Source organism: Gymnoscopelus microlampas, assembly GCF_963454915.1.
Source record: "Gymnoscopelus microlampas genome assembly, chromosome: 9".
Lineage (NCBI taxonomy): Eukaryota > Metazoa > Chordata > Actinopteri > Myctophiformes > Myctophidae > Gymnoscopelus > Gymnoscopelus microlampas.
Genome location: NC_139946.1, coordinates 8,435,871 through 8,449,636, shown reverse-complemented (window position 1 = coordinate 8,449,636; position 13,766 = coordinate 8,435,871). Strand labels below are relative to the sequence as shown.

The window sequence follows — 13,766 nt, the reverse complement described above, 5'->3', positions numbered from 1 at the left end:
TGAAGTGGTTAATGTATATTTTGTGATAATAATCAAAATCTGCAAAGTAACTAGTAACTAAAGTTTTCAAATAATTGTGGTGGAGTAAAAGTACAATATTGCCTCATGTAGTGGAGTAGAAGTAAAAGTAGGCCTACTGAAAAATACTCCAGTATAAAATCAAAAATACCTCAAAATTGTACTGAAGTACAGTACTTGAACTTGAGTAAATGTACTTATAGTTACTTTCCACCACTGAATGATACTGACAGCTTCAGCAGCCAATCACGGCCGCCATTAAACTAAAGCACACCTCGATCTACTTCATATTTCATGAGCCTTCTTTCACGTGCCTGTCTGGTGAGCTTTGTTTGTGGGAAGAGACAATACATGCAGCCTTCAGAACAGGTGCAGCAGAGATGAGATGAATATGGATGGATCAATACCAATGGAACATCATCATGTTAGTGACAGTCGTGGAAAGTAACTAAGTACATTTACTCAAGTAAATTTTGAATTCTGGACTTTTACTTGTAACAGAGTATTGCAGTATTGATACTTTTACTTAAGTAAAACATGTGAGTACTTTTTCCACCACTGCGTAGTGAAGTATAGTGAAACCTACCTGAAGATTTATTGACAGGACTGATCTGAACGCTGGTCCCACAGGTGGAGGCGATCAGCCAAATTGCCCAACCTGATACGTCACGTTATAAGGTAAGTGTTAACCCCATTAATGCCATTGTCAATTATCCTGTCTGGTGCCATCAGTGTAGCTGACTGGGATCAAACGCAATGCCAGATGATGATAAAGTATCTATTAACCGCGAGATGCTGTTTATTATTCAGCACGACTCACACGGACGCTCAGGTAAGGCTATAATAGCCCTGCCCCTGATACATGACTGTCATAATATTATATGGCAGTCATGGATGAACTTCATAGTATTTGCACTTTCTCTTTTTTTGGCCTGTATATCTACATAAACATTAAGATTTCAAATATAAAGTGCTTACCCCATGGCCACGGATGTTACAATTGTGTACGGCCCCTCAGAAGTATCCGTATATTTCGCATTGTTCAATAAAAAGCATTTTGATCTGATTGGTGGCCATTTTTCCATATGCTTTCAACTACGCGACCCTATCGGTTGGGAGGTGTATTGCACTCTGGTACATTATAACTCTATGAGAAAATGGCCACCAATCGAATTAAAATGTTTTTTATTGATCATTAAGGAACATATGGGTACTTCTGAGGGAACGTACATAATTGTATCATCCGTAGCCATGGGGTAAACACTTTATATTTGAAATCCGAACGTTTATGTAGATATACGGGCCAGAAAGGGAGAAAGTACAAACACTGTTGAAGTTCATCCATGACGGTCATGACAGATGACCGTCTTGGATCCATGGCTAAGAACTAGTGTTCGAATCAATGATTGATGATCAAATAAGCCCTGAAACTTTAGACAAACACAGTGTGAAGGTAAAGTTATAGCCTTGTTCTACATCTTTACACACTTGCGAAACAACAAAAGGGTGGCCCCACGTTCACTTACGCACCGATGCTTCACGGACTCAATAAGACACGTCTTCATTGTTTTTTTTCAGGCCAAGGAGTGGTGTAAAGTAACAGAGTACATTTACTCAAGTACTGTACTTAAGTACACTTTTGAGGATTCTTTACTTTAATGGAGTGTTTCCCATTTGCAATATTTTTACTTCTACTCCACTACATCTCAGAGGCAAATTATTGTACTTTTTACTCCGGTACAATTATTTAAAACCTTTAGTTACTTGTTACTTTGTAGGTTTGAATTATTATTACAAAATGGCTATTTGAAAATAGCCGATCTGCAGCCGATGCCTTGTGAGCTTGTAGATCTGCTATTTTCAAAATATTTTAATACATATGATACCTTGGGCAATGGGACATTCTGCATAATGAGTACTTTTACTTTTGGTACTTTAAGTACATTTTGATGCCAAATTGCCAATACGAACTGTTGAACACTGCAATAATACTTGATACAGCTGGCTGCCCCTCTGGCATTTTAATGGCAATTTAAGTCAACAAAGCAATAAGCTCAGTTTCTGTACATTTATATATAGCCTACTAGTAACTTATTAACCTTTGGAGGTAATTTTGTATTTGCTATTAGCCAATTCTTTTGTTTTTGTTTAGTTCCCAACACAGACATTTTGATAGCATCTTTATATAGACTGTAGCTCAAAGAACTAAATGTAAACTCACGTCTAGTCAGTAAGAATACTCTGAAGATTCTTGCAGGGGCCCTCATACAAGGTTATTATGATGCATGCACTTCATGGTATCACAACACCTCCAAGGCCTTAAAAACAAGGCCCCCAACATCCCAAAACAAACTAGTAAGGCTACTTCTTGGCCTCAATCACAAACCCCATCTAACACCTGCTCATTTTGCTAGGATTGGATGGCTTAGGGTTGAGGACAGAGTACAGCAACTTGCTATGGGCCTGGTCTTCAAGATACACCACAACATTGGGATCCCCCTGTATTTGTCAAAATACTTCCAAAATGTTAATGAAGTCCACGATCATAACACTAGAGGCAGCTCCACGAATCATGTTCAACCCAGATTTAGCTCAACAAAGGGAATGAACTCGTTCTCATGCCATTCATCAAAAAATGCCCTACCAAAAGGAGTGTAAACTCACTTTCAAAACTGCCCTAAAGATACACCTTCAGGAGGCTGCAATTCGAAAATGGCCCCTGTCCAAGTCCTAACCTACCCCCCCCCCCCTTTTATATTTCTTCTCTTGTAGGCCTACATATTTTTCACTCTGTACTGTTGTTCTCATGTCTTACTAAATAAAGTACATCAATCAATCAATCAATCAAACAAACAAACAAACAAACAAACACACAAGGTGCATTATATCCATGTTTAAGCCATATAGGATAGATGTTACTTATCTCATCATGTCTCCTACATTGGCCTATTCCCTAAAAACTTGTAATGTGGTCCATGTGTCATCACATTTCAGACATGGAGGAGTCCAGTGACATGTACTCATCAGCGTGTGGGACAAATGGCCTTCCTTCCTGGGAGAACCAGGACCATCAGGACGAAGAGAACCTCAGGAGGAAGATCAAATACTATTTCATGAACCCCTGTGAGAAGTACCACGCTCGTGGTCGTAAACCATGGAAACTCATCCTGCAGGTCATCAAAATCGCCATAATCACAATTCAGGTAGTACATTCTAATGTGGTTTGAGCAAATGGGTCTGTGACGGCTGTTTAGAACAGTGGTTCTCATGGTGCGGTTCAGGGACCCTCAGGGGGGTTCCAAATGGACACTTACAGGTCTGTGACTCTGACAAAAATGGAACCAGATGAAAACGTTTGAGAACTACTGGTTTAGAAGCTGAAATTGTACGTGTTACTGACTCTTAATTGTTCTCATGCCAGTTGGTGTCTTTTGGACTGAGCAACCAGATGGTCGTCACCTTCAAGGAAGAAAATCTGATGACATTCAAAAACCTCTTCCTAAAAGATTATGTCGATGGAGGCATGGCCACATATGCTCTGTACAAACAGACGGATGTCTATGACCATATCTACTACATCATTGAACAGGTACTTGGTGCCAATATTGTTTTGTTTCTTGTTACTGGAAGTACAAAAATGATGTCATGCTTGTAAGTTGTTTTTTTTTACACCCCTTGAAGTCAAAGTCTGCAAGTAGTTCATTATTCCTCAATCTTTATGTTTTGGTGGCGTGACAATGCAAAACTTTTGTATTGTCGTCAATTATTGATGGAATTTTATTACTTTGCTTATATACAGGAGCCCAAAACCCTATAAAGTTGTAGGACTTTGTCCTGGTCACTATATGCATGAATTTAGTGTTGAAGTGAATTGGGCTCCGATAAGATTAGCTCAAATAAAACTGCTATTCAAGACAAATCAATTATTCTGTGGCTATCATGTAGGCTGTCTTACCATATGTCTCAGGTTAAGTATAAAAGGTACACTGTAAAATCCTGAGTGTTATTTTTTTTAAACAAATTGATAATTTAACACTGCAGATTTTACGGTTTACTTACTGTACAGTGGCCATCTTGTGTTTTATTTACGTAAGTTTGATGACAGTACTGTACATACCATCTGAGGGGTTTCTATTATTGAATGGCTCATTTGTAGTACGGACGGCTACGCAACATCTCGTTAGGAAATCATGAGTATGAGAGGAACCGTGGAATGTACACCCCCATGTCTCTGTGTCAAGCATACTACAGCAATGGTACCATCTATCCTGGAAATGAGACCTTTGAAATAGATGCCACGGTGGAAACTGGTAGGATATGGATCTTTATTATTAGTATTATGGTTTGATATTTTACAATACGTTTTATGTAAGCCTATTGCCGAATTAATGGGATAAGTGAAACATATTGAAATGTAATAATAATTTAAAGAAAATGTCCTGCCTCCTAGACTGTCTGCAGATTTATCCAATGACCGATCATCAGTCTGCAAGAGATGCACTACCGGTACCTTTTGAACTGCATTTTAAAAGGTTGGTGAACACTATAAATAATTTTGTATTATTGGTGTGAGAGAGAAACTGGAACATCGTTATTGGTGTATTAAATTAACCAATTAAGACCAGGAAAGCCTATACATTGTTATACCGTTAAGTAAGCATCTGTGTCATTTTAGATGTTTCCATGTATATACAGGATTTTCTTTTTTATAAAAAAAAGTTTCATGAAAACTTAGGTTAGGATTTTTTTTAAATCAGCCTCAGGTCTAAGTGGGTTAAGTGACAATTCCTGTCTGTCCTAACTTGCCCTGCTTTATTTGACTTTCAGATTGCTGTCTGTGACAATCTCATTTGTCCTCAAGGCTATAAACCTGCAGACCGTGAGACACAGAGAGCTGCCAGATTGCTATGACTTCAATGTGACGGTATGTCACTTGACCTGTCTTTGTGGCTTGAGTTCATTTGTTTCCATGTGACTCAAGATTATTTCCTTGCTGCCTTACCCATCCATAACAATAGTTTTGTGAAGTATTTATACCTTCATATACAATGCGGTACTTTTCATTGCATAATCCATTTAAGCTAACTGGAGGACTGAAATTTAAACTATTTAAGGGTGCTTTCATGTGTGGAGCTACAGGGTTTGGCATGTGAATGTTTAGCAATGGGTTTTGGCTGTTTGAATGTAACCCTTTGTAAAACGATCTGCTTCCCTTTGAATACCACTTTGGGTAACAGATCTTTTTCGACAACCAAGTCCACAGTGGCAGAATAAAGGTTGACCTGGACAATGATGTGGAGATCAATGAATGTAGAGACTGGAAAGTAACTGGGGCAGGTACAGTAAGTAGTGCCCTGGATGTAAGAAGGCATCTGTGTTCTGGCAGCGTTTCTGTTTTTATGAAGGTTGCCACCTTGAAAGTCTTTCTTGATACTTTCACATACCTTAAAAAATATCAACAAAGTAAACTATCTCAATTTCTGTGTTCCCAGCTGCTAGAAGCATATACATGACACTCCTGTTTGACTGCTTCATCATCATAATGTGCATCACATCGCTAACCCTCTGCACTCGATCTGTGCTCAACGGGCTACAGCTGCAGTTTGTAAGTTAACTAAACACACATAAACATAAGATCATGTTGTGATTTTTCACACTGTTCTCTACCTCAGTGGCTTTTTCATGTACCCCCAAAATGGACCCCCAAAATGATATGTATTTGGCCGCGGACCCCCTTCTCAAATATTTTGTTCCAGGGACCCCCCGGAAGCAAAGATTTGACTTACAAATGTTTGCTTAAAAAATATATATTCAAAAGGTTTGCACATATTTTCAAGATTTTTCAAAAATAGCAGATCTACAGGCTCATAGTGCACTCGGTGCCGCGCTATGAGCTTGTAGATCTGCTATTTTTGAATAGCCAAAGTATAAAAGGTTCAAATTATTGTGACGCTATATTAACACATTTTGCTGGGGACCCCCTGGTACCCCCCCAAGGATCCCACTTTGAGAACCAATGCGCTACCTTATATCAAACTACTTGTTACATTGTATTTTTTCTATTCTTCATAGGAGTACACAATCTACTACAGGAACCACAATGGTAAAGAAGTCTCCTGGTCTGACAGATTGGAGTTTCTAAATGGCTGGTATTTAATGATCATCTTCAGTGACACACTGACCATCATTGGCTCCGTTCTCAAAATAGAGATTCAGACCAAGGTGATTAAAAGTTGGTATATTATTAGGGCTAGGCTAACTTCAAGGTCCAGTCATTTCAAAATGGACACAGTAACAGCCAGTCAACTGGGTCCTTCAGTCAGGTACAAAGATCGAATTGCACACTTTCTTTCAGGCACTGACAAGCTACGACATATGCAGCATCCTCCTTGGCACAGGCACCATGTTCGTCTGGATAGGTGTCATCCGCTATATGGGCTACTTTAAGAAGTACAATGTAAGACTAAGAAGTTGTTTTTTATGTTTTCTCATTTTATTGATATCTTTGCCTTTTGAGTGTCGTCAAACCCAAAGCAATAGCAACACACAGACGTGTTTCGCCAGGCGCCTTCCCCAGCGTAATGACTCAAATCAATAACCATACGATGCCATTGCCATAATGATTAGACCAAGGATGTTCTAATCTAGACTATGGATGTTTACACACTTAAACAGAATACATAAAGGCAAGACTAGGTATTGGTGGGTGTGTTCAGCATACCTTTTATAATACTAGAATATAACAAAGCTACTTTGATATAATATAAATGCATGTGTTTTGTACCAGGGAGTTATTTTTGCTTTTTATTGAATTCTTACTTGTATACGAATATTTAAAGTTTTCTCTTTATATATATTTTTTCTGTTCTGTGAATATCTCCCAGACTCTCATCCTGACACTAAGGGCTGCTTTCCCAAATGTTATACGTTTTATCTGCTGTGCTGGGATAATCTACCTGAGCTACTGTTTCTGTGGATGGATTGTCCTCGGCCCATATCATGAGAAGGCAAGTAGTGTTCACATAAATGAGGTGTCGCCTGTGAGCGAGTTCAGGCAGATTCACTGGGATGGGTTATGCAACTGGAACGAGTCACTAGCAGCTGACCAATTTATATCACTTAAACCCTATACTTCATTGACTGGGGTCCCCCGTTGGTCTATAGGTGGTCCAATCCCTTTTCCTTTCTACACCAAATCTATTCGCCGAAAATAGCCTCTTTACAAGCTTGTGTCGTGAGCTCGTAGATGGGTTATTTTCGCCAAATGTTTGCCTATTAAATGCCTAGATTATGGACGCTAGGGTTCAAGTAGCATTCCTATTCCATTGTCACACACCTCCAACCCTGTTGAATGCATTTCTTCCCAGCTCCATGATCTGTAGGTTCTGGTTTCCCCTGGTGGATTTAGTTTTCCCTGGGTGGGTTTTGTGTTCCAACTTCTTGCTCTGAAATGAGTCTTTCCCAAGATTCAAACTTAGGTTTCCCGCGTGGGAAACCAAACATCTACTACTAGGCCAAGAGAGACCCCCCCCCCCCCCCTGGCCAGGGTAGATATTGGGCTTCAGGCTGAGCTACTCTGATACAGACAGGACCACCAGACTCACTGTAGAAGTGAGTCCTACAGAGCTGATTCAGTACTCTGAAAAGGAAGCGATGATGATGACGACGCTGCTGACATTATTTCTCTTTTGTTTGACCTAGTTCCGGACCTTGAACACTGTGTCAGAGTGTCTGTTCTCGCTGATCAACGGTGACGACATGTACCCCACTTTTAAGAACATGCAACATAAAAGCAGGCTGGTGTGGGTTTTCAGCAGGGTGTACCTCTATTCCTTTGTGTCTCTCTTCATCTACATGATCCTAAGCCTGTTCATCACTCTCATAACCAACACATATGACACCATCAAGGTAAAAAAAAAACCCACTGAATTCTTGTTTTAAAGGCATTGTAGGGAACATTAAGCCTAAATTTAGAAAATATTTATATATATATTTTTTGCATTTTTTCCCCTCTATCAGCCACTATATAATGATGCTGGGGTGTTTTCCTGCATTGAAACACAGTACTCTTTCTGAAAACCCTATTTTCCCTATTGTTGTTGTTGTTATGTTTGTCCGGTACGTAAGGAAGTCTATGGAAGTCTATGGAGGCATCACCCCCTGGTGGCCGGGAAACAAACTGCACAAACATAAAACAATGCAGGGAAAATAGGGTTTTCAGAAAGAGTACTGTGTTTCAATGCAGGAAAACACCCCAGCATCATTATATAGTGGCTGATAGAGGGGGAAAAAAATGCAAAAAATATATATATAAATATTTTCTAAATTTAGGCTTAATGTTCCCTACAATGCCTTTAACCATTGTAGCCCCATTTCCAAAAGTTCGTGTTTTTAATGACGTTTTTGATTTATATCTTTAGCAACAGCAGGAGAGTGGAGACCCAACATCGGAGCTACAACGTTTCTTGTCGGAGTGTAAAGATCATCCAAACTCGGGGGTGTACAGAATAAAGGACAAGAGTGGCTGCTTCTTTAACTGCTGCATGCCTAGGTATGGGACAAAGGTCACATGTAGCCTACTTGGTCCAAATATGGCTTTAAAAGGGGGTTGGAAAAGTAGTTGGCTTTGTCTAACCATTTTGTGGAAGTTTGATGTAATTTATTTGTTTTTTCTTTCAGATGCAAGGAATACCAAGAGAGGCTTACCTCTGAGGCATGACATGCCCTGACGTGTTCTATACTGTATACTCAAATCTACATGCACTTTAATGTATAAAGGCCTGTCCACTGACTAAGCAACATATCCTGTACCAGTTTGAATATGAATGAATGAATGAATGAATGGTTTATTTCGGTCTTTTTCTTTCACAACAGATCAAAACAATTGTGTGGACTTTCCAAAAAAAAAACATAAACAAAACAAAACAAAACAAAAAATTAAAGTCAGCTCACACACAAAATCCAAAATCAATGACCGAAAAAGGAATAGGCTGAAGCAAAATGCTTATTCATTGCCTATCCTTTACAATACTTAAAAACAAAATATATTTTAATATTAAAACAATCTTAAAATATAATGCCAAAAAAATAAAATAATGAATATGTTTTACTCAAAACTGTACTCCTGAATAATTTGACTTTTTAAGGCTTTTTTAAATTTCCCCTGAGATGTACACAGCTTAAACCCATCACGAAGGCTATTCCATAGTTTAACTCCCAACATTGAAACACATCTAGCTTTAACATTAGTTCTTGCTTTTTTACGCGTTTTGAAAATACATAAACCTCTTAAATTATACTTTCCTTTTCTTGGTTCAAAAAGACATTGAATACAAACTGGTAGACTTTTACACTTAGCACGAAAAACAATTTCCAAGGTTTTTATATACACCATATCTACAAATTTTAATGTGCTGGACTTTATGAATAATGGATTTGTTGGTTCAAGGTAACTTGCTCTGTTTATTATTCTAATAGCTCTTTTCTGTATTTTAATAATAGAATCTATATTTGTTTTGTATACATTCCCCCAGACCTCAACACAGTATGACATATATGGCACTACAAGTGAGAAATACAATATATGCAAACATTTTTGATTCAACAGCTCCCTTGTTTTGTACAGAATGCCAACAGATTTGGCTAATTTACCTTTGATGTATTGAATATGTGGCTTCCAGCAGAGTTTGTGATCTATAATCACACCTAAGAATTTTGTTTCATATACTCTTTCAATTTCGGTTCCATTTAAATTAAGTTTAATTTCACAGTCAGTAGGAACACCACCAAATACCATAAATTTAGTTTTGTTTTCATTAAGTGACAACTTATTTCTATCAAACCATTTCTTTAACTTTATCAGTTCCCTTTCTACTGTTTTCAATAATTCTTTCATGTCCTCCCCTGAACAAAGTAAATTGGTATCATCAGCAAACGTAACAATTTTCAAAATATTTGATACTGTAAAAATGTCATTTAAATAAAGTATAAATAACTTGGGTCCTAAAACGGAACCCTGTGGAACGCCACATGTTACTCTCCTGAGATGTGATTCTGTGTTATTAATGTTTACATATTGAAATCTATTATTTAGATAACTTCTTAACCAATGGTGAGTGACACCTCTTATTCCATACCGTTCCATTTTTTGTAGAAGCAGGGAATGATCAATTGTGTCAAACGCTTTACGTAAGTCAATGAATACACCTATTGAAGTTTTTTTTTCATCAATTGCTGTTGATATATTTTCCACAAAATCTATCACTGCTAAAGATGTTGATCTATTGCTCCTAAAACCATATTGATGGTCACTCATTAACCCATATTTCTCAATAAAGCCATCAAGTCTATTTACAAATAATTTTTCGAGTATTTTTGAAAATTGAGGTAGCAATGATATAGGTCTGTAATTTGATATAGTATGTATGTCACCACTTTTAAAAATTGGAATCACCTTGGCCATTTTCATTTCATCAGGAAAAATACCAGTTAAAAAGGATTTGTTACATATATAAGTGAATGGTTTGAGGACACAGTCAAAGACTTCTTTTATAGTTGACATGTCAATGGTATTACTATCAGTAGATTTTTTATTCTTAAACTTTCTAACCACTTCTAGCACATCACTCTCACAAACTCCACCAAGGAACATTGAGTTGCTGTTTGTAGGTGAATCAAAATAGTTTTCCTCCTCTGTAGGGAGGTCAATTTCCTTAGCCAAATTTGGGCCTACATTTACAAAATACTCATTAAACTCATTAACAGTTTCCTCTATATTTTCAGTAATTGAATTGTCATTTTTTTCAAAGTATGTTGGAAAGTCCTTTTTACCAGACTTTTTAATCATGTCATTAAGCACACCCCAGGTAGCCTTAATATTGTTTTTATGCATTTGCAACATCTGATTATAGTAGTCTTTTTTTTGTGATCTCATAATACATGTCAATCTGTTTTTATAGTTTTTGTACTTGTCCTCCTTATCCTTTGTTCGATGTTTGATAAATTCCCTGTAGAGCCTATTTTTCTTAATGCAAGCCTTTTCCAAACCCTTGGTAAGCCATGGTTTCACCCTCTTTTTAGGATTTTGTCTGCACTCCTTCAATGGACAATGTCGGTCGTAATGTGACAAAAATGTACCCAAAAATGCATTGTATGCCTCATTGGTATCCTCTACATAAACCTCCTGCCAATCATGCCTCAAAAGGTCTGCCTTAAGTGCCAGTATTGCTTCTGGTGATTTTTTTCTAACCAATTTGTATGTATGCCTATTTGTTCTTAATTTTAATTTATTCTTAATTTCTAGCACAGCAAAGACAGGCAAATGATCACTAACATCGGTCACTAATAATCCACTTTTTATCTTCTCCTCCATTATATTTGTAAAAATATTGTCAATTAGTGTTGCACTGTCCTTTGTTATTCTGCTAGGTTTTACAATTAAAGGATAGAAGCTCAGACTAAACATATTATCAACAAATTCTTTGGTTTTTATATGTTCATTAGATTTCATCAAATCAATATTGAAGTCACCACAAACAAAAATCACCTTGTCCTTATTCATTTCATATAATTGAGAAATCTTCTTATTAAATTGATCAATACACGACCCTGGTGTTCTGTAAATGCAACTAATTAATATATTTTTGGATTTTTCAACATTGATTTCAATGGTTACACATTCCATCAAATTGTCAATAACTGTTGTCATATTTTCGATAACTTTACACTTAAAATCAGACTCCACAAACAAGGCAACACCCCCTGCCCTCTTGTTGAACCTGTTTTGCGCAAACATTTCATAGCCCTCTAATCCCCCTTGAAGTTCTTTGTCACTTCTCAACCAAGTCTCAGAAATTGCTACTACACTAAACTTATTTTTAAACTTTTGAAGATACCTTTTAATTTTTGAGAAATTACTGTAGAGACTCCTACTATTGAAATGAATCACTGAAAACCCCTCCATTTTCACTTTTGAATTAAACTTATCTTCAGAATAATATTCACAATTCAAATCAATGTTCTGGTAGAAGTTCATCTCTGGATCAATGTCATCGTCTAACTCATAATGTTTGTGGTCTTGAAAGTCAAAAGACTTTAAATCTGTGTATTCACACATTGTCTCATGTCAGATTTTTCACTCACAAACATTTCACAACCCACCCAAAGTACAAAAGAAAACAAAAAGAACATTTGACCTTCCCTAGTCCACCACTTTGTCAAAGCATTTGTTATTTTCATTTATATTGATCAAGTTCTTTTATGTCTCTGATGGTTATTACTTTGGCCTGTTCATCATTCAGCCGTATCATTACTTTACAGTTCCTTGTCCAAGTGTCCTTGATTCGATTGGCCTTTCGCAGGATTCTAGCTTGTCTTGCAATTTCACCATTTCTCTTTGTGAGATGCTCATTTACATATACACCTGTATCCTTCAATTTTTTTCCCATCTGTAGCACCGCAACTTTATGTTTTCTACTCACAAATCTGATGATGATGTTTGGCCTGTTGTTTTGTCTTTGGGGTTGGTTAGAACTGTTGTTTTGTCTTTGGGGTAGGGTGTGACAAGCAGCTATGTTTCTGCTGTCCAAAGGGATGTCTTTGCTGTTGAAAAAATTAATGACTTGCTGTTCCAATGAATCCTGCTCTTGTCTTGGTGCATCCTCACCCAGGCTGTCCCCTGCTGTGACCCTTGCATAGCTGCGGTGGGTTGTCTCAAGTCCAGATATCACAATGTCATCAATCCTCGAGTACTGCTCCAGATCCTCCACTCTTCTTTCAAGTTCATCAATTTTCTGGTCTTTCGCCTGGATTACAGCCTTGAGTTGTCGCACTTCATCAATTAGGTCCACTAGGCCGGCCGTCTGTTTTGTTACCTTGGAAAGTTCCTCTGACATGAAGTTCAGAGACTTTTTCACCTCTTCCATTTCTTCGGCTAGTTTTTTGGTAGCCATTTCTTTGGTTTGTGATGAACACACACTGTGGCATGTATCATCAAAAGTAGCACCAAATCTTCAAAAATAGCGGAAAATAGTCACCCAAGTTCGATCTCAATGTCCTTGTAAAGCTTTAAACTTCACTTGTATGCTTGGATGGCAAGCCGCTTTCAGGATTTTTGATGGATTGGCATTTGTTTGTTAGAGCCGAACACACAGTGCATCTGACCGGTGGCCATCTTGTGTGTGTGTGTGTGTGTGTGTGTGTGTGTGTGTGTGTGTGTGTGTGAGAGATCAGGTTTGAATATGAATACTGAATGCCTGTTGAAGCATAGTAAGTGCTGTCGAAGTTCAATAAATAGCACATGCTTAAAATAGTCGTGCTGAAAAGGCCATACCCAGTCTAACTATAATCTAATCCACTGTACTTGTTTTGCACTATTTTCGTTTTTTATATCCTGAATCTGAGCCATTGGTCTGTGTCTACATGCGGATGTTATGCTGTGTTTTTCTGTACAACTAGGTTTTATTGGCTACAAATGTATAACTGCCATCTATAATCTAGCCGGGTGTAGTTTGGGTGGCAAAGAATCACATGACACTTTGCTACAGTCAGCAAGCTGGCTTTCTACCCAGCAATTAAGACTGCAGTTGAAACGTCACTAGATATGATTCACAAATGAATAAACACATTAGAATGTGTTGCACATCGACCCATATCCACAGTACAGAAATGTTGCTTACTGAACCTTTCCAGCAGGAGATTTTGTATTTCATACATCTTAAATCAAGGTTGAATAAATGCACAAATGGCTA

At 37.7% G+C, this 13,766-nt stretch overlaps 1 protein-coding gene across 3 annotated transcripts; it reads left to right on the top strand.

The window, feature by feature from the left end:
• Nucleotides 1-344: 344 nt before the first annotated feature.
• mcoln3b (mucolipin TRP cation channel 3b) lies at nucleotides 345-13,290 on the top strand. 3 transcript variants are annotated; one of them, XR_014601456.1, is made up of 16 exons: nucleotides 345-462; nucleotides 649-696; nucleotides 3,013-3,221; nucleotides 3,440-3,607; nucleotides 4,175-4,328; nucleotides 4,469-4,550; nucleotides 4,846-4,942; nucleotides 5,256-5,355; nucleotides 5,511-5,623; nucleotides 6,091-6,240; nucleotides 6,374-6,475; nucleotides 6,903-7,025; nucleotides 7,720-7,926; nucleotides 8,439-8,569; nucleotides 8,698-8,831; nucleotides 13,249-13,290. XR_014601456.1 is itself a non-coding variant. In XM_084066814.1 (14 exons), exons 2-14 carry the CDS (start codon nucleotides 3,015-3,017, stop codon nucleotides 8,735-8,737), a joined length of 1,674 nt encoding a protein of 557 aa, XP_083922940.1. In that variant the 5' UTR covers nucleotides 362-696; nucleotides 3,013-3,014; the 3' UTR covers nucleotides 8,738-10,858. The 3 variants fall into 3 exon arrangements, 1 of the variants encoding a protein (XP_083922940.1); XR_014601457.1 differs by having other exon boundaries at nucleotides 362-696; XM_084066814.1 differs by lacking the exon at nucleotides 13,249-13,290 and having other exon boundaries at nucleotides 362-696; nucleotides 8,698-10,858.
• Nucleotides 13,291-13,766: the final 476 nt, after the last annotated feature.

Coding starts and splice junctions, on each gene's coding strand:
- mcoln3b (XM_084066814.1), top strand. CDS start 3,015: ATGGAGGAGTCCAGTGACATGTACTCATCAGCGTGTGGGACAAATGGC. Junction 3,608..4,174: donor TCTACTACATCATTGAACAG/GTACTTGGTGCC, acceptor GCTCATTTGTAG/TACGGACGGCTACGCAACAT. Junction 5,624..6,090: donor ACGGGCTACAGCTGCAGTTT/GTAAGTTAACTA, acceptor TATTCTTCATAG/GAGTACACAATCTACTACAG.